The sequence below is a fragment of the Episyrphus balteatus genome, chromosome 3 (assembly GCF_945859705.1).
Source record: "Episyrphus balteatus chromosome 3, idEpiBalt1.1, whole genome shotgun sequence".
In the NCBI taxonomy this organism is placed as follows: Eukaryota; Metazoa; Arthropoda; class Insecta; order Diptera; family Syrphidae; genus Episyrphus; species Episyrphus balteatus.
The window spans coordinates 110,277,941-110,300,461 of NC_079136.1; the positions used below are offsets into that span (position 1 = coordinate 110,277,941).

At 31.5% G+C, this 22,521-nt stretch overlaps 1 protein-coding gene across 11 annotated transcripts; it reads left to right on the forward strand.

The window, feature by feature from the left end:
* The first annotated feature begins 4,140 nt into the window (after positions 1–4,140).
* LOC129915385 (cyclin-dependent kinase-like 1) lies at positions 4,141–22,400 on the forward strand. Of its 11 annotated transcripts, none has more exons than XM_055994886.1 (7): positions 4,141–4,370; positions 17,940–18,141; positions 18,273–18,558; positions 18,634–18,884; positions 18,954–19,049; positions 21,901–22,083; positions 22,181–22,400. In XM_055994886.1, the coding sequence occupies exons 1-7, from the start codon at positions 4,303–4,305 to the stop codon at positions 22,286–22,288; spliced, it is 1,194 nt and encodes a 397-aa protein (XP_055850861.1). In that variant the 5' UTR covers positions 4,141–4,302; the 3' UTR covers positions 22,289–22,400. The 11 variants fall into 11 exon arrangements, with proteins under 11 accessions (XP_055850861.1, XP_055850862.1, XP_055850865.1 ...); XM_055994887.1 differs by having other exon boundaries at positions 17,955–18,141; XM_055994890.1 differs by having other exon boundaries at positions 4,142–4,370; positions 21,901–22,047.
* The last annotated feature ends 121 nt before the right edge of the window (positions 22,401–22,521 follow it).

Consider the following 22,521-nt stretch of genomic DNA (forward strand, 5'->3'; position numbering starts at 1 on the left):
CATGAGGGAATAGACCAATCGTCCTCTACGATTTTTTTAATTGTCTCAACCCAACCTACCTTTACTTTGATGTCAACATAATCAGAAAAAGGATAGCGCAAAAAAAATCATCGGAACGACACTTGCGCGTAAAAAAATACATGTTTAATTTTTTTTCATTTCCAATCTAGCTCGAAATCCGTTGTAGTTAGAGGTCTCTACCCAGCCCATATACACTTTCGACCAGCATAGTTTTACTAACAGATAAGTTTATTCAAGCAAAATTTCATCGAATTCGACCGGGAAACTTTTTTATACATTTAGCATTTAACGGGTCACTGTGGCGTATGTGAAATATTTTTAATAATTTTTTTTTTGTGGGTAAAATAACGCTTTTTTTGATAAGCAAATCATGTAACCAGTCTTCTTCAGTGAACCATTTTCTGACCATTAATATAATATTTTGATGCGTCTGACCAAACATCGCTAATTCATGAGTGAGTTGATTTGAAGTTTCACATAAAGTCCGAAACAATAAATAAATAAATATCAATCTATTCAAAATATGTACCTACTGATAAAAATCTAATCTAATCTAATCAGAAATAAAATCCGTGAACGCCATTTTCGTATGCTTAAAGGTAATTTCAGTACTTCAAAATATTTTATACACATTCATCAAAATCTAATTTTAAGTTTACATAGGTACATAATTTTATTATTATTATTGGTTACTTTTACTTTTAATATTTTGAATGCAAAAAATATTTGTTTTACACACTTCTGGCAAACTAAAACACCAACAATGACTCCCTTTTTCAGGCAACATTTTCCCACATTATTATGCATGAGCGTGTGACTCAAAACAAAAGCAACTGGTGTCAAAAATTAGATACATGTATTCAAATTCACCATATCCATGGGATGAATTTACATTTTTATACCTATGTAGGTACATAGGTACATATTTTGTTCACAATCTGTTTCCTCAATTTGTTTATTTATTCACCTGATTTAAGCCTGAAAGACGATAAAGAGACGCAGAAACACATTTTTGTGTGGTATTTCAGTGGAGAGCAAAAGACCTCGACCGTGGCTGCATGCGTATAGCAGAGATAGCTGACTCTACCTGAATAAGGTGGAAGAACGCAATCGGCGAATTACGTCTCATTATCATAAATAAATCGTTCTGTCTCTGTATATTTTTTCTGTAAGTGTTGGTACTGTTATTATGGATTGCTTGTGGCTTGTACTGTGTACTTCTTTTTGCACAATAACATAATATTTGAACTCAAAGTTTAAGTCTGTCCTGACTGGAATCGGATTGAAAGGGATGGTTTGCAACCCAATACGAGCAAAACAATAAAAAAACAAAAAAAAACAGATGGCGCCCAGCACAGTTTCATGACAAAGCAATCAAAAACAACTACTTTATATGCTAATAGCACGCTAGTGTGTCATAGCAGACGTCAAAAACAACAACAATTTTAAGGCATTGTCGTTGCTATTTTCACCTTTTTAATCAATAACATCTGATTTTGAAATTTTATAGAACGTATAATGTAGGTACCATGGATGAAATCGAATTGTTTTAATAAAAAGGGATATTATAAAAAGAGTAGGTTCATATTTGAATGTTAAAAATTTTACTTTTTTAATTATAGTATGGACTTTTGGAATACGTTTCTTTGTGTTAAGATTAAGTAAATACAAAGTTGCCAGGCATAATATTTTCCATGCACAAAAAAATAACAAAAATTGTAAATGAAGAGTGCTTGAAAAGTTAAAGTTGTTGAGATAAGGTCAAATAAAAAGATACAAAAGTAATAGGTACATTAATCAGGGAAAAGGTGCGAACGGTGAGGAACTAACAGTTTATTAAATAAATAACACTGAGGGAAAAAACAACTTAAAATCGAAAACCACGTTAATTCAACTATTTTTCGGAATGATTTTGCGTTGAAGAAGAAAATTTTAAAATCAAAGTAGAACATCGTTAGTTTAAAGTGGTTTACCGTTATAAAACATCTTTAAATCAAAGTTGTTTCAACTTTAAAAAAAAAGCATCAATTTATTAAAAAAAAAGAAAAAAATGGGCAGCCGCTGGGGATCGAACCTACAACTCTTGGGTTACTAGGCGAATGCTTTACCAACGTGTTATCTCACTGTTGAAAATTAGAGTGATAAAATGCAACAAAAGCTGAAGTCCGACAAAAATAAATAAATTTCTTACGTTGCTTCAATTTTATTTTGAAGAAGTTTCATGTTAATTTTTTCAACATTAAATCAACGTTGAACATTTTACATTGCATTTTTTCCCTCAGTGTATGTTAATTTAAACCATTTCTTCAAAAAAGTTACAAAAAAACATTTAACATTGTCTACTGTTTGCTTTTTTATTTATGTATTTTTTGTGTTTATTTTTGCATTATGTGTACAAAGTTTCAGTTCGATACGATTATTGGAAGTAGACTTAAATTGATTTGGGGTGTTTCGATCCTCAATGCCCCTCCCCTGGGGCATTGACTTAATTGAAAGTGGCTCAAAACTGAGTTTCAAAATTTTATTACATTACTGTTTGTTAGTTTATCAGTAACAAGTGAAGCTTATAAAAGAGCAATGAAAACAGTCTTTTTCAATCAAGAAAAATGTCTAGGACAGTAAAAAGTAAATGACAAATGATTGATAACTCTCCACATTATCTGGAATTTTTCTCTACAACTCCGAACTGAAAAAATGAAAACCATAACGAAATTTTTCGTTCCCAATTTCGTTTTGCTATTTTTATATGAAAGTTTCGTTTCGCTTCAGCTACGTACTTGGTTTTAATATGTATACAGGGTGTCCCATAAGTCAACGTCGAAACGAAAACGGTAGAAAGAATAGGTGGGACAGTTATCAGAATTATAATAAAAAAAAAAACTTAGCCATATATTTTGTGAGTTATGGGTTTTCGAAAAAAAAACGAAAAAATGGTGACCCTGTGATTTTATTTTATGTGCCTCAAAAATTTTCAATTTCTCCTCTAAGGAATCACCAAAAACTCTTAATAACGAAGTTTCAAGTCAATCTCTATCATCAATATGTCATGTCTGATTTTTATCTCGAAAAATTTCAAAACAAGTTGTATATCATATTGCTTAAAAGTTGTATTTTTACACACATCTCCAACGTAAATTGGTACTATCAAGTGAAAATTTTGTCAAGAATCTAGAAATGTCTAAAATTCAAACTCTGAATCTGAAACTTGTACTCATGTCATAACATCCTTAGGCCCGATCTTAATACAACAAAAACAACATAAAACAAGTACCAAAAAAATATTAATTAGTTTTTAAGTTATAGCTTATACTAAGCTTAAATAAACATGCATGAAATTCATTACGAAAATAAGAAACATCGAACTTGTATCATTTTTTTATAAAGAGCTTAATAAATAAATAAATATACCTAATAATAAATAAAAAGTTTTTTCAAATATAGTTGAAAAAAAAGTCACATCTCACCCTTGCGTCTTGTTTAAAAAGCTTATAAAAGTAGTTCGCTTAGCACATCCCAGTTATTTAGCCTTGTTGAAATCACATATATAAAAAATTTAAGACTTACCTACATTACCATAAACTTATGTCTTTTCAATCAAGTTTTTATCTCTCATGACCTTCATTTTGTATTTTCTATCTGAAAAACACACTGCTTTCTATTTTATTCATCCTTCAAACAAATAAGTCCCCAAGTCATGAATGGCAACACTCTAACTTCTTGAACTCAATTATTATTCAACCCATCGTCATCCTTCAACCCCAATAACACCACATTCTACCCTTAGCAGTACTCCATCGTCGTAGTGATTCAAATTGAGCACATGATCCAAATGAACTGGCAAAGTTGTTTGTTTTGGTTACCAAGTTCACCAAGGTAACCACAAAATCCGTTCTACTGCCATTCACTATTTGATGATAACCTTTTGCGTTCACCATACAAGCACATATCAAGATATATACTTTCACAGACTAAAACGTGTGTTATTAGCGATTTGAAATTAAAACAATAAAAGAATTGAAATAAATTTAAAAAGCTTTCAGGCAAAGTGGCTTGAATTGTTTTTTTTTTTTTTTTTTGTTCATTTTGCGGATTTAATTGATTTCTATCAGCTGCTCGGTGTCCTCCAAAATTTGGCTACCAAAAAAGGAATCCCATTACGATTGTATGTCATCAATAAAAAAGTATTTTCTTAATCGATTCAAAATAAAAAAAAAATTAAGACTGGATTAGAAGATTGGACACAAGATAAAAGAAACTTAATTACAAGCTTGAATCTCTCGTATGGACAAATGGTTTGGAGAGAAACGTTTGTGGCTGTTTGGTAATCACCTTCCACTCCTGCCCAGAAGGTAAGTTTGCCTAAAAACGTACTTTTGCACCTGCTGCTTTGCATGATGTGTATTTGATTGTGTGAGTACTATAAAAGTTAACCACAATTTGTGTGAAATTAAAAATGAAAAATACATTGGTTATGGTTGTCCTGGTGTCTCACAGTGGGAGTTATACATACAAAAGAATATAACATATAAGTATAATGTACTTACATAAACTCACAATTGTAGCCTTTCATTGAGCGGTTCAATTGAATGTCGCTTTTATTTTTGCGGTTTTTGGTTAGGCCTCAAAAAATAAAAAAAAAGGCTTCCCAGCCGCTGCCATCAACATCGTGCCATTCGTTCATTGTTCAAAATCGATTTTTGGTCTTTGGTGGTATCGAAATGTTTTTTCACAATTATATTTTTATTGTTTGTTTTAACAAGTGAATTCTTTTTTGAAGCACAGCAAGTGATATTCAATGTCCAGTAAGCGTGGTGTAATATCCTGTGACTTATATTGTTAATATTGTTGAATTATTACATCGATCGAACAAAATCCTTTTTATGTTCATTAAACAATTTGTTTAAATGGTTGTTTTTAAGTGTGATGCAGAGCTGGACTCCAATGGCTATAACATTTTTTAGGCGCTATGTGAAAAAAAAGACAAATTAAAATTAAAAGAATTCCGTGTTAAGAATTTCATATAAATAATGGCCGACAGCTGAGTGGTTTTGTCTTTCAATCTATTTTTTGCGTTATCATGAAATAACGTCCAACGATATGAAGGGTCCAGGGGAAAAACAGCACAAGTCCAATCCAACTCATTTCGAGAAAAACGCATTTTAAAATTTTGCTCTCCATACAACTTTCTACTAAAAGCACATAATTTATTTATTTTTTCAGCAAGGCTTGAATTTTTATAAAAATAAGGATGTCATCAGATAGTGCTCCGTCAATACTACAAGACCTCATCATTAGTTTATTTTTGACAAAAAGTGAACTTGTGCCGTTTTTCGGCTGCACCCTTCATATATAGTGTTATAGTTAACTTTATTACTGATAGTATATTTAACTAACAGATATATACTTACAGTAAAACTTATTTCATTGCATTTTTGTATCGCGTATTACGATTGAAGTATGTATGTTGAGCTGAGAATGCTGCCCCCTTGCTTGCTTTAATATAATAGGTACTAAAAGGATAGAACTGATAAGTGATAGAGTGAAATAAAGTCCAAAATCATTTTATTGTGCAAAATTGTTGGTTTTTAATTACACTGGACTTTATTTGATGGCATTTTTTTGCGACAACTATTTATTTTAAAATAACTTCATGTTTCACAATATTTCACTTATTTCAACATTCAAGGAGCGAACCTTAAGAAACTTGTTTTCAGTTAAAAGCCCCACTTTCGTTTCAAAATATTTCTTAATGCATATTTATATGAAAAAGTAAGTAAATAAATACTCGTTAGGGTCATCCTTAGGAAAGAAAAAATTGGGGACGCCCCCTAGATTGGTTTCAAATCAGAAAAAAAGCCCTAATTTTTTCAAATTTTTATTCCTAAGAAGTTTTTTGTTTTTTTTTTTTCAATATTTCGATATTTCATCATTTGCTTTTAAAGGAAAGAAAATTACAGTTTATAGCCTCTTCAAAAAAATAGTGGTGCCCCCATTACTTTTATACTTTCATACGGTATCATACGTATAATACTATCATACCTTTTATACATATGAATGATCAAACATCCGCCATTTACCCGGAATATCGCCCCTGCTCAAGTAGGTAACTTCTTATCAAAATAGGGCCAAGAGGTGTAAGAGATAAAAATATGAATAATATAGGGTATTAATACTCGTACATACATAATTTCTCATTTTCAGTGTACTATAGGACAAGTTTAGGATTCTTATAATAAATCCAGCTTGAGATAGCAATCAGACATGACATAGCTTATTATGATGATGATAGAGAATGCTACATAAATGGGTACACTCAATGTGACTTTAATTGAAAAAGTTGTTTTTTAAATACTTAAACAAACTTTTTTTAAACTACGATGACATATAAATTCATATTTTTTGAGCCGTTATCAACTGTACCTGTTATAGAATCGTTTTCATGATTTCTGACTTTATCATAAATATCGAAATATCGAGTTCAACGATGATTTCGGAGAGGAGTCATTACGACGCATCTGTTACATATTTCTCAGTGACATACTGCAAACATCCAGTCCAGGGGCGTATACGTACCCTTTGGACAACCGGGACAGTGCTCCGGAGCCCCACGGATGCCAGGGACTCATGTTAGAATAAGTAGTGAAGAAACAAAACTAAAAGAAGCGTAGCAAACAGCTGAAACAATCATGAAACAATCTGAACTCCGTTTCTATATTTTCCCCTAATTTACTTAGATACATATCATATAAGGACTTGAAATAGAAGGGATCAACAAATTTTGAGTCTTTTCGCTTAATGCATTGTAACCTAGCCGATCCATTCCTGGGAGGCCCATCTGTACCATTAGACTATGTAGCACTCAAAATATACGATTTTTAACAAGTTGCCCTGATTACGAAACGTTATTTAAAAACTTCGTAACACCCCCAAAATCTGGAGTTAGAGGCAAAAAACGGTTTTTCGGACCTTCACCCATTGAAAAAAATTTAGCTTCGTCAAATTTGTATCCTCTTTTGATTTCTTTACAGTTTTAGATAAAAGACATTTAGACATTTTCAACAATATACAGGGTGTCCCACAGTCACCGCCCCAAATGAAAACCATGGATTCCTGAGGTCATTTTAAGTCGAAAAACTTAAGGGAATATTTTCGCATTTTCGTCCCGTTTTCGAGTTACCACGGTTTTTATGATTTTTGCTCTCTTGTCCTTTAACTGGCCTTATCTTTGCCAAACTAAGTTTGATTTGAAAGATTTTTTTTTTAAATTTATTACAGTTTAAGTTTGTCTCAAAACTTTTTTTTCTGCGGACAACCGTTTTTCCACAATTTTGCATCAAACACAATTTTCTTCGTTTTTTAAGTTGTTTTTTACACTTTCATATCATTTAAATCAAAAAAACACGTTAATGAGCATTAATTTTTTGTCCTTTTTATTAAAGCCCAGTTTATTTTCATACACCCTGTATAAAACATGTGGTTTGATGAAACCACCTAGAATTTATAAACTGACAAAGTTCAAAAATTCCATTTTTTTCGTCATTAACACAACTTCGACATCAATTTAAAGTATGCTATTTTAAAAATATATTTTAACATAATATTTATTTCCGAATTTTTTTTTATGAAAATCAGTTCAAAATTGGCTTAGAAAAAAAATTAACGATTTGATATCATATACAGAAATTCTAAACGTTCGAATTCAAATTTTTAACTCAATATGTATATTTCAACCAATTTTTGAAATAATCGATTTCAAAGTTAAAAATAGGCGAGAACAAATTTTTAAAAACTCATTGAATACTATTTTTGTTAAGGCTGTGAATTTTATATAATACAAGAATTAATTCCTAATCGAACAATGAAAACTATATGTTTCTAAGCCTTCTAGGCTTTTTGAAAATTGAAAAACTATTTTATCAGATTTTTCTTTTTTCAATTTTTTTTTTTTATTTTTCAATTTTCCTCAAAAACTAGAAGGAATAGACACATTATAGTCAATTGAGGCAGTTTTATGCATGAGTTAATTTTGTATTAAAATTCACAGCCTGAACAAAAATAGTATTCAATGATTTTTTTTTATAAATTAAATAATAATTAATTAAATTGCCGAGTTTGATGAATCAATTCATTGGAGTTGGTGGCGGGGTTTACTCAGAAAGTATAAATCTTAATCTCTCCTTCCGACTCCCTAATCACTGCAGCGTGTTTCGAGCGGAAATTATGGCGAATAAAGAGGTATTGACTTTGCTCAAAGAAATCGTGATATCTACTTCGGATATCCTCATCTTTTTTGATAGTAAGCCACACTCAAATCGTTAGCTGTTCTGTTTCCAAACTTCGTAACTGCTCGCGTCTGTCGATCATGCGTCATGGAGACGTCAGAATAGTTTAACATTCACCTCTTTAGGGTGCTGGGACACAGAGATATTCTGGGAAACTGTAAAGCAGATGAACTCGCCAAGAATGGAATCCTAAACTCTAGGTAATACCAACCGCTGGCAAGTGAGTGCAAGAACTTTCTTTACGCGGACGATTCGCTCACATACTGTGAATCCATTTCACCAACGATAACTGCCCGCAAAGTTGAAACTCACATCCAAAAACTGTATGAATTCTACAGTAAATGGGGTTCCAGATCAACTCGCCTCAAAATCGCAAGTACTGTGCCTTATAAAAATGAGCCTATATTTTCAACTTTTTAAAACATGGGCCTGGTTAAGAAAATAAACTTGTGTTGTTTGTCTACACACCGCTCCTGACTCCAACCTGTTTTACATTCTGATTCGAGGGCACATTAAAACATATACAATAGAGTGGGCCGAAAAACACTTTTTTTCGAATTTCAAATCGTAATAGCGCGGAAAAGTTGCGAATGGTGATGACTAATAAGGGTTTAAAAAATAATCAAAATCAGTTCATATCTTCCGGTCGCGCATCGGCTCTGAAGTATGAAAAAATTTTTAAAAAATGGTATTTTTACAAAAAAAAATTTACCACCCTAACATATTATTTTTTGAACATTATAGCTTTAAAAAACTCTCATGTGAGCTAAATATTAAGCAGAAAAAAAAATTGGCTCAAATTGATTAAGGACTTCGGTGGCACATGTGTTTCAAATTTTGTCAAAAATGGCAAAAATCATATTTTTGCGATATTTTTTTTCCTTTTTATAAACTATTTTTAAAATTATTATTTTTACCAAATAAGAATTAAAAATGAAGTTGACACAATCAGTGAAAGCCGTGAAGTCGCTGAATATATAAAAATCTTTCGGTCAATTACGCTTTGGCTATTTATTAATCTCTTTGCCGCACAGTGGTGCCTTTGGTGCTTTTTTGGCTTCAAAAATCATTTTCACGGCCATTTCTTGATGAAAAGTCATGAAATTTAGAACACTGAAATATATAAGTATAAGATATACGAAAAAGCTACCAACTTTTTTTTTACTCAAAATGGTGGTCCCAAAATGGCGATCAGAATAAGCATTTATAGAATCTTCTTTTGCGAAACTGTTTATAAGCTAAAAATTTAGCTAATTGATGAAAAACAGATGTTCGACTTTTGAATTAGGTACAACTGTTCATATTTAATGAAAAAAAATTCAAACATTGTTGAAACAAAGTTCAAAAAGAGTCAAAATAGTAAACCGCACTTTCGACCTTTTTTTTGTGCTGTTTTTTGTTTCCTTTTGAAGTTAGCACAGTTTTTTTATCTTTTCATTTTTTTTCTTTCTTAATATCTACTTTTAAACATAGTTGGGAATTATATAAAGCCAAAATAGTCAATTTTTTATGAAAATAAAGAAGGAAGATATCAAAAATTGAGCTTTATAAACAAAAAATCAAAAAATAGCACAAAAAAAAGGTCGAAAGTGCGATTTACTATTTTGACTCTTTTTGAACTTTGTTTCAACAATGTTTGAATTTTTTTTCATTAAATATGAACAGTTGTACCTAATTCAAAAGTCGAACATCTGTTTTTCATCAATTAGCTAAATTTTTAGCTTATAAACAGTTTCGCAAAAGAAGATTCTATAAATGCTTATTCTGATCGCCATTTTGGGACCACCATTTTGAGTAAAAAAAAAGTTGGTAGCTTTTTCGTATATCTTATACTTATATATTTCAGTGTTCTAAATTTCATGACTTTTCATCAAGAAATGGCCGTGAAAATGATTTTTGAAGCCAAAAAAGCACCAAAGGCACCACTGTGCGGCAAAGAGAATAATAAATAGCCAAAGCGTACTTGACCGAAAGATTTTTATATATTCAGCGACTTCACGGCTTTCACTGATTGTGTCAACTTCATTTTTAATTCTTATTTGGTAAAAATAATAATTTTAAAAATAGTTTATAAAAAGGAAAAAAAATATCGCAAAAATATGATTTTTGCCATTTTTGACAAATTTTGAAACACATGTGCCACCGAAGTCCTTAATCAATTTGAGCCAATTTTTTTTTCTGCTTAATATTTAGCTCACATGAGAGTTTTTTAAAGCTATAATGTTCAAAAAATAATATGTTAGGGTGGTAAATTTTTTTTTGTAAAAATACCATTTTTTAAAAATTTTTTCATACTTCAGAGCCGATGCGCGACCGGAAGATATGAACTGATTTTGATTATTTTTTAAACCCTTATTAGTCATCACCATTCGCAACTTTTCCGCGCTATTACGATTTGAAATTCGAAAAAAAGTGTTTTTCGGCCCACTCTAATATACAACTGTGTGTTTACGTCTCCAACATTTCATTTATAGCCTCTGCTATCGACATATCGCACACATACACGGATATAAACACACATATTATTATATATAAATATAAACGGCGATAATGAACCAAATGAATATTAAACACAGCAGTGCAAAGTATACTTCTGCGAAGGACAACAAAGTGCCGCGCGTATCCAATTCCAATCCATTAAATTAAAAAAAAAAACGAAAACGAAAACAAAAACAAAAATAATAAAAAAAAAACTTCTTCTTCAGTGTATTTATACATTCGAAATAGTAAGGACTCGCTGCATACGCTTCAAGGCAGAGGTTTATTTTTCGTCAGAAGACCATATATATAAGTAAAAAGGATTTCAATTTTAAAAAGGAAATTGCAACGTCGGTCGTTGTCGTGTTTCATGTCCCGTATTGAAGAACCCTATTAATGGACGACATTTAATCAAAGGTATTTTCTCAAAAACCCTCAATGACTGACGTGTCACGCACTATCACGCACATAAGACTTTTTCAAGGACGATACATAACACAATACATATTTGCATGTACCTATATCTACGTAGGTAACTTCATTTCACATATAATTAAGGATTTATTTTTCCTTGAGTTGCAAAGTAAAAAATTCACGTAATATAAATAGTAAATCCAACCTATGTATACCTTCTCATATAATGGAACTCTCGTTCTCGAGAAAAGCCACCACCCTACTCGTATAATTTAATTAGCATATCTTTCAACAAACTACTTCCTTACTCCATTTATAGAGTTGAAAGTTTGTGAGAAGGCTTTGCTTTCCTTAGCTTGAAAAAGGTCAAAAGCCGTGAGGTGCGGTTGTTGTTCTTGTATCTTTTGTCTTTGAATAAAATTTTTGGAATTCCTTGAAGGGCCGGTGACCTGCAGTAGGTTTCCCTTAATCGACTTTTGATACAATCACGATAGTTTTCCTAGAAATTCTGGTTTCAATATTTTCTGCCGCAAATACGAACTTCAGTTTAATTTCAACAGTGGACAGTGGCTAACACACTGGAAAAACTACGACGTATAATGTTTGAACTTTCCAAAATATTCTCATTGAGACGGTACGGTGTGGTGGAGGGTGGTGATAGTTTTATTTTGCTGTTCATCGTTTGAATATTATTAAAGTTTCAATTTTTCCTTGATCTAATTAGAAAAAAAGAATTTCATTTATGACGTTAATAGATTCATAATTGGAATAAATAGGGGAGCTACATAACTTTGTTTGTGTATTTGTTTTTTTTTTTTTTTTGTTTTTTGAATATAAAATTTACCAAGCGAAAAAAAAGAAGAAAAAACAAGAAACCATTTTAGTCCACAGACAAAAACATAACGGGAGTGGTTGACAAAATGGGATTTTCCGTCCGCCATTGAAAAACAAAGTTTCTGTTATTTTTTTAGTGTAATTGAATATAGTGAAGTACTTTCAATGACAAACAATGCTTTTAAAATGAGATTGAAAAAGTAAAATTAATCAAAAAAATTATAAATATTTAAAATTTGTTATTGAAAAGTTTTTTTTTGTGATATTTTTCCCGGTCATACATTTTTTCAACTTTGAAAGTGATTGTTTTTGATCATTAAAATATGTTTATTTTATCGATTAAATGATTGTCCACAACAAAAGATACAGTAATTATCACACAAAGTGATTTGATTAAAAGAAAATAAAAAAGCAAATATGTACTTACATTACAGCGTTAGCTAGTTGCTAAATATAAATTGTGACTTTTTTATATACAAAGTTTTACAAACATTATAGAATGCGTTAAATTGGATGGTTTTTATTTATGCAGTGGGGTTTTGCGTGTTAATTTGTATTGTTGTGTGTTTTAGGTTGCTAAGGGTTTTTTTTGTTGGCCTTTAAGCGTGAATCTACTTATAAATTTTGTATTATCGTCTTGTCTCGTTAAATAAAAGCTTGTCACTTCTAAGCCTTTCCTTATAGTACTCCTTCCCTTCTAAGAGTCGAAATGTACTCGTATAAAAAAAAAGAGCTTTAATATAATGATTAAAAACATTAGTGATTGTAGGTCCAACACTATTAATCGAAATATCCTCCAACGGGTTAAATTAGAAACAATATTTCAAGATGGAATTTAATGACCCCTATGTTACACTTTCCTTATACAGGGTGTCCCAAAAGTAATGGATCAAACGAAGTATGCTGATACGGGATCTTAAGGGCTCTCAGAATTTGGTAACTTGTTCATCCCAAATCCTTACGGTTTTCGATTTAATGCAGTTCTTGTGAGATTTCGAAAAAACCCTACTTTGCAACAGTATTTTGCTTCCTGCGCCCATTATTGATTTTTGTTTTTTAAAATTCTTTTACTAAAACATTGCCAAATAATTAGGAACAATTAATTAATCAAAACATTTTTTATTTCATACGCCATTTCGCTGCAAATTAGCTAACAGTTTCAAGTTTTATAAAAAGAAAATTTCTAACTTTTATTTGAGAGCAACACCGCAAAAGAAATTTGTACGGTGTGATAATGGTTTATTATTTTAAAAAGTTGCCCTGTTATTGTAGTTTTCAAAAAAGTATAAAAGTTTCCAAAGTTGCAGTTAGATCGCAAAATATTACAATTTTAATTCAACAAAACAGGGTTTTTCAGAACAAAAATACAAACAAAAATAGAGGCTTTTGTTCAAAGAAAAATAAACAAATAACAGTTCGAGAAAATGTGTTTATTTTTGGTTGTTTTTTGTTCTGAAAAACCCTGTTTTGTTGAATTAAAATTGTAATATTTTGCGATCTAACTGCAACTTTGGAAACTTTTATACTTTTTTGAAAACTACAATAACAGGGCAACTTTTTAAAATAATAAACCATTATCACACCGTACAAATTTCTTTTGCGGTGTTGCTCTCAAATAAAAGTTAGAAATTTTCTTTTTATAAAACTTGAAACTGTTAGCTAATTTGCAGCGAAATGGCGTATGAAATAAAAAATGTTTTGATTAATTAATTGTTCCTAATTATTTGGCAATGTTTTAGTAAAAGAATTTTAAAAAACAAAAATCAATAATGGGCGCAGGAAGCAAAATACTGTTGCAAAGTAGGGATTTTTCGAAATCTCACAAGAACTGCATTAAATCGAAAACCGTAAGGATTTGGGATGAACAAGTTACCAAATTCTGAGAGCCCTTAAGATCCCGTATCAGCATACTTCGTTTGATCCATTACTTTTGGGACACCCTGTATAATTGTTACGTTCGACCCCATCTTGAATATGCTTCGCAAGTTTGGACTCCATTTTATGAAATTCACAAAAGCCGTATTGAATCAATTCAACATAATTTCATAAGATTTGATCTAAAGGGACTTCCTTGGTCTGATCCTTATAACCTGCCTCCATATGAACAAAGGATCCAACTTCTTCAGATTCAAACTCTATAATCAAAGACGAGTTAATAATGACCTAATATTTCTCCATCAACTTCTTAATGGATACATTGATGCTCCAACCTTGTTAGCCTGTATCGGGATTAATTATCGCGGAGGGTCTCACCACCTTCGAAGAATTGAACTTTTACACGTTGACTTTCATAGAACAAACTATGGCATACATGAACCTCTTAATCGTATGTGTAAACTTTTTAACTTAAACACATCTTATATCGACTTTAATATAAGTAAGGTGGGATTGAAAACAAGTTTTCGGACCAGTGCACCACTATCGTAATTGTTTTTCAATGTCTGTATTAATTTTATAATGTAATATATGTATGTTAATTGTTAGTTTTGTATCGTAGTATATATTTTTGTGCATGTGTTATTTACTAACCACTAACACATGCACTTATGATGAGCCTCTGATTGTAGATTGCAGCTTGCTCTAAGCTCACTACATCGGAAATTTCTGAAGTGTAAAAAAAAAAAAAAAATGGAATCGATAACCAATTTTATAGAGAAAAATAAAAAAATCATTTCATCTATAATAAATTAATTTGACCTAAAGCACTGAGGTAGCTGATGATTGAGTTTTTCTCTTCATGTAATATTTACTACCGCTAAAATTAGATTAAATAAACTTTTTGAAATACATAATTTCAGAAAGTTAATACAAGTCCATTTGTTTCAGCTTAGGGTGACTGTGCAAGGTTATAAATTGTAAATTTTTCAAACTCTTCTGATACTGAAATACTTCCAATCAAATTCAGTTATGCTTAACTCAAACACAATTGTTTATTATCGATTGCTTTAGTAAAATGTTAAATTAAATATTAAATAATTTAAATATGTACGTAACATTTTCGGAGAAAAGTTTATTTACAAAAAACAATCAAGAAATTTGTTTTGAAATTAATTAAGTTGACTTCTCCCTTAAGAAATTTTACAAACTTACACCAAGATTATCCCTCATTTGTGAGTCATAAAAAAGATTTTAGTTTTTTGTGGAGTGACCTGTCTGCTCTATATAAGAGATCACAATTTTGAGAATTTTTGTGACTCAGGTTTTATTTTTAGGATTTATCATTATAATCCTTTCCTATTATCGCAGAAATTAAAATTGCTTAAAATTGTTTTGCCAGGTAACTGAGATTTAGAGCCCAATTCTCCTCCACAGTCACAACTTGTGAGAGTCACAAAAAGAACATAACTATCCTTTGTTGAGATTGTTTTCCTGCTTGTGACCTGCTCAATAGGAGATTACATTTTTGACAATTTATGTGACTCTCACAAGTTGTGACTATTGGGCTTTTATGCCCCTTTTACATGAGTGAAAACTTGGGAGTTATGTTGCCACACAAGTTTCAAATGCTTTTGTGAGAAAACTGCAAAGCAATTTATGTATCTTCATCATTGTAACATGAAATAAAAGCTCGAATCACACGTACTCGCTCGTATGGTAACAGTTGCTCAGCAATGTTAATGCTTTTTATGTTAACACCATAAGAGTTAAATCTTGCAAAAAAATTAAAAACCAAATTAGTTTCTTTATGTATTTCAAAAACATGTTTTCAAGTGTATTTGCTATTTGTTGCATGACCATGAAATTTTAGAAACAAAAAAATTAAATTAAATCTTTAGAGCCGTTTCAACAAAAAAGCTTTTTAGTCCAGTATAGGTATGGTGACCATCCGTCCCGGTTTACCCGGGACTGTCCCGTATTTCTACAGCTTGTCCCCGGTTTTTATTTAAGAAACCCGGGACGTATAAGTGTCCGGTATTTTGTAATCTGTCCCGTGATTCTCCCGTATTTGGACATTCTCTGATTTTTGTATTCAATATTTTAAATACTTTGTACGGAAAACAACAAAACAGTGGCTGGAAATTAAAATGTTTCTAATTTTTCGGATAAAACATTACGCCTAGTACGCTGCTGAAGCAAAACGAAAATTTTTTTAAGTCTCCAAAGTCAAAAAACTTTTGCTGCTAGAAAAATTGCTTGGACAAATAAATGGGCGTTACAAACGATTGAAAAATCTCCATATATTCTAGCACAGGTAAGAATTTCGTTACCTAAGCTGCGTATTGTACAACGAAAAGCAAAATTGTGTGCTGGTTTTGTATGAAAATTTTCGTTTCGCCTCTAGACTAGGCTGAGTTTTTTTTTTAATGTTCGTCAATTTTGAGTTCCAGGTTCTGTTTGTCAGGTTGCTACACAAGGTAAAATGTTTTCGAATAAAGAACAACACATGGAAAAGCAAAGAACGCAGATAATTTTCAAAACTTTTAAGGAAATGTTAAAAGTCGTGTTTAAGATCATACAATTTCAAAATCATTTAAAATAAAATTAAAATGTTAAAAAACAGCTCTCCCGATTTTGATTAAAAAAATATATTTTAGAAGTTATTAGCAGACATTATTATAAAACCATTTAGGTACTTGATTTCTGATTTCATTAAAGACTTAAATGATTGCAACAAAAACGCTCCCATAAAATCGTTTAGGAAATCTTGATATCAAGAGAAGGAAAAACTATGAAAGCTCATTTAAAAAAATTTAAATTTTTTTGAAAAACATTTTCAAAACGATCCAACGAATTTTGTATCTGTCCAGGGTTTCGCTTCCAGAAATATGGTCACCGTAAGTATAGGCATTTTTAACCCCAATCTGCGGGAAAATTCCTATTGGGCTGAATTTTGGTATACACCTTCGTTACGGCGGCGTTGTAATGAAGATGTGAAAAATCGACATTGATATCGTGCCGGCGTTAGACGTTATAGAGGTCAAAAGGTCACGAAAATCAGTTTTTCACAAATATCTCGCGACCTGTTGCACGGAGGTCAATAGGGGTCCATATTGTTATAAAATTATCTACCTATTATCGTGACCTTTTGACCTCTATAACGTCTAACTCCGGCACGATTTTCACATCTTCATTACAACGCCGTAACGAAGGTGTTACCAAAATTCAGCCCAATAGGAATTTTTCCGCAGATAAAACCTTAATTAACTGGACTATTTGTTATGTGTTATAAAATTCTATGGAATCGTGACATTAAAAAAATCGTTTTCAAAAAATTATATGTATTTTCCAAAAATTATTTTTCAAACCCCTCCTAATCCTCGTAGATACTGTGTTCATCATATTAAGGGCAAATTAATCTCTTTAGTGCGCTCTTATTATTAAAAAAAAACATAATTTGAAACCTTTTTTTAATAAAAAATGTGTTATTTTTTATTTTGCTTCCGTTAAAAAATATTCGTTAAATCGGCTGAGTGAGAAATAAGAAAACGGATCTATGATAAGTACCTTCTATCAATAAATCTTTCAAAAAATATTTTTTTCTTAGTGCTCATCTCACATCAGATAACGGTTAGTTTTTGTCTTTAAAAAATATAAATTTCCCCTCTATGGAAACGCCAAAAACACAAAACTACCAAGACAGACATACATTGTTATATCATTTCTGATTGTTTTCTGGACTGGAGTGTTTTTTTTTTTTACTTATTATGAACTAATATCGCAAGTAAAAATGGGAGAGCATTCCAAACAAAATTATACGAAAGTATAAAGTAGCAAATTTAAAAGAAAGTTGTTAATCATATGAATATAAGGCAACCAGAACTTCAAACTACATACCTATTAAGTCAATAATAATATCAAAAAGAAAAAAGAAAAACATTCATATTCCTTAAATGTTAATCAAAAATTTATTCATCTTTTTCACACATTAAACGTTAAATTTATCAAAACAACCCATACAATTAAAAACAGAACTTCTCATTCCAGGCCTCAAGGGAGTAGTAAAATGGATCGTTATGAAAAACTCAGCCGTTTGGGTGAAGGCTCCTATGGCGTGGTCTACAAGTGCCGTGACCGAGATACTGGTGCGTTGGTAGCTGTCAAACGTTTTGTCGAATCAGAAGATGACCCAGCTATTCGCAAAATCGCCCTTCGTGAGATTCGCCTGCTCAAAGTATGTTAAACAACCAAAAAACCATCTTCAATTCACATAATCCTCCTAATGCTCAACACCACCATTTGTCAAAGGCAAACACAAGTGCACGCACACACCCGTTGTCATTTTCTGTTTCTTCTTCTTTGCAGAATTTAAAGCATCCCAATCTAGTGTCACTTTTGGAAGTGTTCCGGCGAAAGCGCCGTCTGCATCTGGTTTTTGAATTTTGTGAACTCACTGTATTGCACGAGTTGGAACGTCATCCCCAGGGATGTCCGGAGAATCTCACCAAACAAATCGTATACCAAACCCTACACGGTGTAGCATATTGTCACAAACAAGGATGCCTGCATCGTGACATCAAGCCGGAAAACATCCTCCTCACTGCACAGGGTCAAGTTAAATTGTGTGACTTTGGATTTGCCAGAATGCTGAGTATGGATATGGCCGGATTCCCGCGTTGACGGTTTAATTTTACCATTGTTTGTGTTGTTTTTCGGATACATATAGGTCCCGGCGAGAACTATACGGACTATGTAGCAACACGATGGTATCGAGCTCCAGAGTTGTTAGTCGGTGATACACAATACGGAACACCAGTCGATGTCTGGGCGATTGGATGTCTCTTTGCCGAGCTGGTGCGTGGCGAGGCATTATGGCCAGGACGCAGCGATGTCGATCAGTTGTACCTAATTAGGAAAACATTGGGTGATTTACTACCACGGCACATACAGATATTCGGACAGAATGAATATTTTAAAGTAGGTTTGCTGTGTTTTCATTTGTGGCTTTTGTGCATGTACTTAAGTATTTCTCTATTTACGATGCAGGGTATTACACTGCCCGTTCCACCTACTTTAGAGCCTCTGGAGGATAAAATGCCAAGTAAAGCTCTGCACAATCCACTGACCATAGATTTTTTAAGGGTACGTATGTGTTTGGAATCTTGATCTGTGTTGCTAGTTAAAGGTGATGTGAACGCTATTCACAAGTTGATTACGGCCAAAAACTAAACAACGCATCATTGATTTATCTTGGTATCAAAACCCTACATCCCAGAGACTTTCTATCGTCCGATAGTTAAGCCGGGTTGGGCTTAACGACTATTGCACAGTCGGCAATAGTCGGGTTCGTAAGATGAGAGAAAAAAAGGCACCTTGAAATTAGATGGTATTCACTTTAAATTCTTTTTTTTATTAGAATTTGTAGAATAGACTGATTGAAAAACATTTTTTTTTGTTCAAAGTTTTATTGAAAATATTGTTGGAAATGATGAAAAAAAATTCTGTAAAAGTTACAGCCCTTAGTATTATTATTTGACGCAATTATAAAATTCTTAAAAAAAATTTGTCAATTTTTTTGTAATTTTGTCAAAATTTTTTTTTTTTGGTTTCACAGATCCTTTTGTTTAACTGCCAAACTCCTAATAATGTTGTATAAGAATAAATAAATAAATTCGAATTATTTTGTTGTTAATTAAAAATTGTTTTTATTAATTTTTCGCGTCGGGTTTTTTTTTAATTTTATAAAAGCATTTTTGTAGACCGTTTCATTTTATACAAGAAAATGATTTAGCCTATTTTTTTTGAAGAACCATTAAAAAGTTATAAGATTCTAAACTTCAAGACAAAATCTTTCCCATGTTAATCATATGGGAAATTGAAATTTGCGATGCGGCAGTACTTAATAATAATATTAAGGGCTGTTACTTTTACAGAATTTGTTTTCATCATTTCTAACAATATTTTCGATATAACTTTGAACAAAACAAAATTTTAATTTTTTTTAATCAGTCTAGTGTAGAGCATACAATATTCAGTGCAGTGTGCACGTGGACATTTTCATACTGATCAAGTGACCGACGAAAATGTCGGTCGAAAGAAAGTCTGTAGTTTGCGCGGGTTCTAAAGTAAATTTGGCTGTCAATAAGAGATATTTCGGTGGCATACATACATATCTACATATTTTGTTCATACACTTCAATATAAAGAAACTGACAATTTGACCGACCAAATGGCCCTTTTTTTACATTGGTTTTGCATTATTTCAGTTTTTTAGTTGTAAGAGTTTAAAAAAAAATTTGGTGCGAGATTTTAAAACTCAATACAATTTTTGTTAATGGTTTGTAAGTTTTAAACTAGATCACGGTAAATTTTTTAATAAATATATTAATATTAAATATTTATTCAACATTTTATGTCGTTGACACAGTTGGGGTAGTTTTGAACAAGTGTGTTGGGGCACTTTTGAACATATTCAAAACCGCCCTGAGCAGTTTGTATCAAACAATTTAAAGAAACTTGAATGTGTTTCATTTAATAAATCGTAATGATCTATAAAAAGAATAATGAAACTAGCATTTGTGGGCAAAATTAAAGAAAAAAATGGAAATATGTACAACGTTATTGAAAATAAATCTAATAAATGTGATAGCTATAGTTTAAATTTTAAGGTTATTTTCTGAGTTTTATTATTTTTTGGTTCCTTGAATATGTTAAAATAATCAATTTTGATTTTGTGTATGTTCTTATTAAAAAACTAATAAAATGTAAAGTGTTATTTATTCATTATAACGAAATTAATACTGCTGTTCAAAAGTGTCCCTTCTATGGTCAAAACTGCCCCATACATGGGCACTTTTGAACATGAGTGCCTATATTGGCTAAACATCAAAATGTAATATAAATATTTCGTCTAACTTACCAAATGCTATTTGAAATCGAAGTTCAATGCAAGTAAGCTCTACATATCAAGAAAACGAACACATTTCGTTCTAGCAGTTGCAAAAGCAAAAAATGTTCAAATGTGCCCCACTCTCCCCTATGGAGATGATTTTGCCTCTTTGAGATCTCTTGTGTGTATCTAGAATTTGGTATGGCGTGTTTTTAAACCTGCCTGGCTCGATTGCCCAAGGTTAGCCCAGTATAGCCCAGCTTTTTTTTCTTTAATCCACCCTTAGTTCTAAAATTATACCGAATTTATGAAATATTAAGTTTGTTGTTTTTTTTTTTCAGTGTAAAGATCGCTGATTTATTACTGTGTACAATGTTAGCCTAGGCTAAGCCAAGATTTATTTTTTTCATACCAACTTTCGTTGGTTATAAAAGCCAAGTAATTTTATTATTTTTTTTTTTTTTTTTTTTTTTGAAAAATAGTACGCATACACCACAGTGAACTTTTAAATTTATAATTTGGAAAAAGTAAATCCACTGGTGTGGAAACTGCACCTCAAATGTTATCCTTATTATTAACCTTAGAATTCCTACTTGATTGAATGTACATTCCTGATAAGAAGCTTAAGTTCATTTATTTCATCTTTAAAACAACATACAAATATTTTTTCAACTGTAAAAATCATAGATTTTTTTGGTTTCCATATGAGCACCTAGAAAAGCTACAGTATAATTCAAACTTTTTTCAAAAGTAAAAACAAATATAAAATGGTGCACGAGTAGTATTTTTTTAGCCTTTCTCAACTTACCATGGTAATAAAAAAAGAATAGTACCTACGCATACCTTTTAATTTTATAATTTAAAAAAAAAGTTGGGATGACGAAAATAAATGGTGAATCAGAATGGGCTAACGTTAGGCAAACGAACCACAGTGGAAAATCAACTATGTATTTTAAAACTGAACAAAAAAAATATTTTTTGTGGTTTTTGAGGTGAACAAAAAGAAAAGTTGGGTTATTCTGGGCTAACCTTGGGCTTTATTCATTTCTAATTTAAACAACAACAATACTTTTTTTTAAATTTAAAATTTTGTATTTCTTACAGAAATGCCTCGATAGGGACCCTGCTAAGCGATGGTCATGTGAGAAACTCATTAAACACTCCTACTTCGATGATTATATTGCGAAGCAACGCGAAATGGAAGCAGCATCCAGTTCTTTACAAGATTCAAGACACAGGGATAAATCAAAGGTTTTAGATTTTGTTAAGATTTTTACGAACTCAAAAGTAAAATTTACTATTTTGGGCATCATTTCTTTTCATCATTGTGTTTTTTCTTTTTGTCTTTCTCTTTGTTATTTGTACATTTTGGAAATACCTGTAGACTTCAAATACGTCACTACCTATGCTGCCTAGCACACAGGACTACGTGAAATTACAGCCAATCAAAAACAATCTCCATCGAACGGAACACCATTTGCCGACAATATAGAAAAGGCCCTCGGTAGAGTATTAGATGTAAGAGAAAGAAAAATTTTTTTTACGTATCGTGCTTGTGAAATGTATGTTTTAAGATATTAAATAAAACTTAATAATAAGAGGAGATAAAACTGATTTTTCTTCATTAAAAAAGTATACAAGGAAGAAAAAAATTCGTAGCTATTAAAAGCTAAAGACCAATGTATTGAATCTCCATTTTATGTCGTCATTAAAAAAGGGAATTTT

Excerpts from the sequence above, each read along its gene's own strand:
- LOC129915385 (XM_055994886.1), top strand. The coding sequence starts at position 4,303 with ATGGACAAATGGTTTGGAGAGAAACGTTTGTGGCTGTTTGGTAATCAC. Across the intron at positions 4,371-17,939 it reads CTTCCACTCCTGCCCAGAAG|AACTTCTCATTCCAGGCCTC; the intron begins GTAAGTTTGCCT and ends AATTAAAAACAG. Across the intron at positions 18,142-18,272 it reads GTGAGATTCGCCTGCTCAAA|AATTTAAAGCATCCCAATCT; the intron begins GTATGTTAAACA and ends TCTTCTTTGCAG.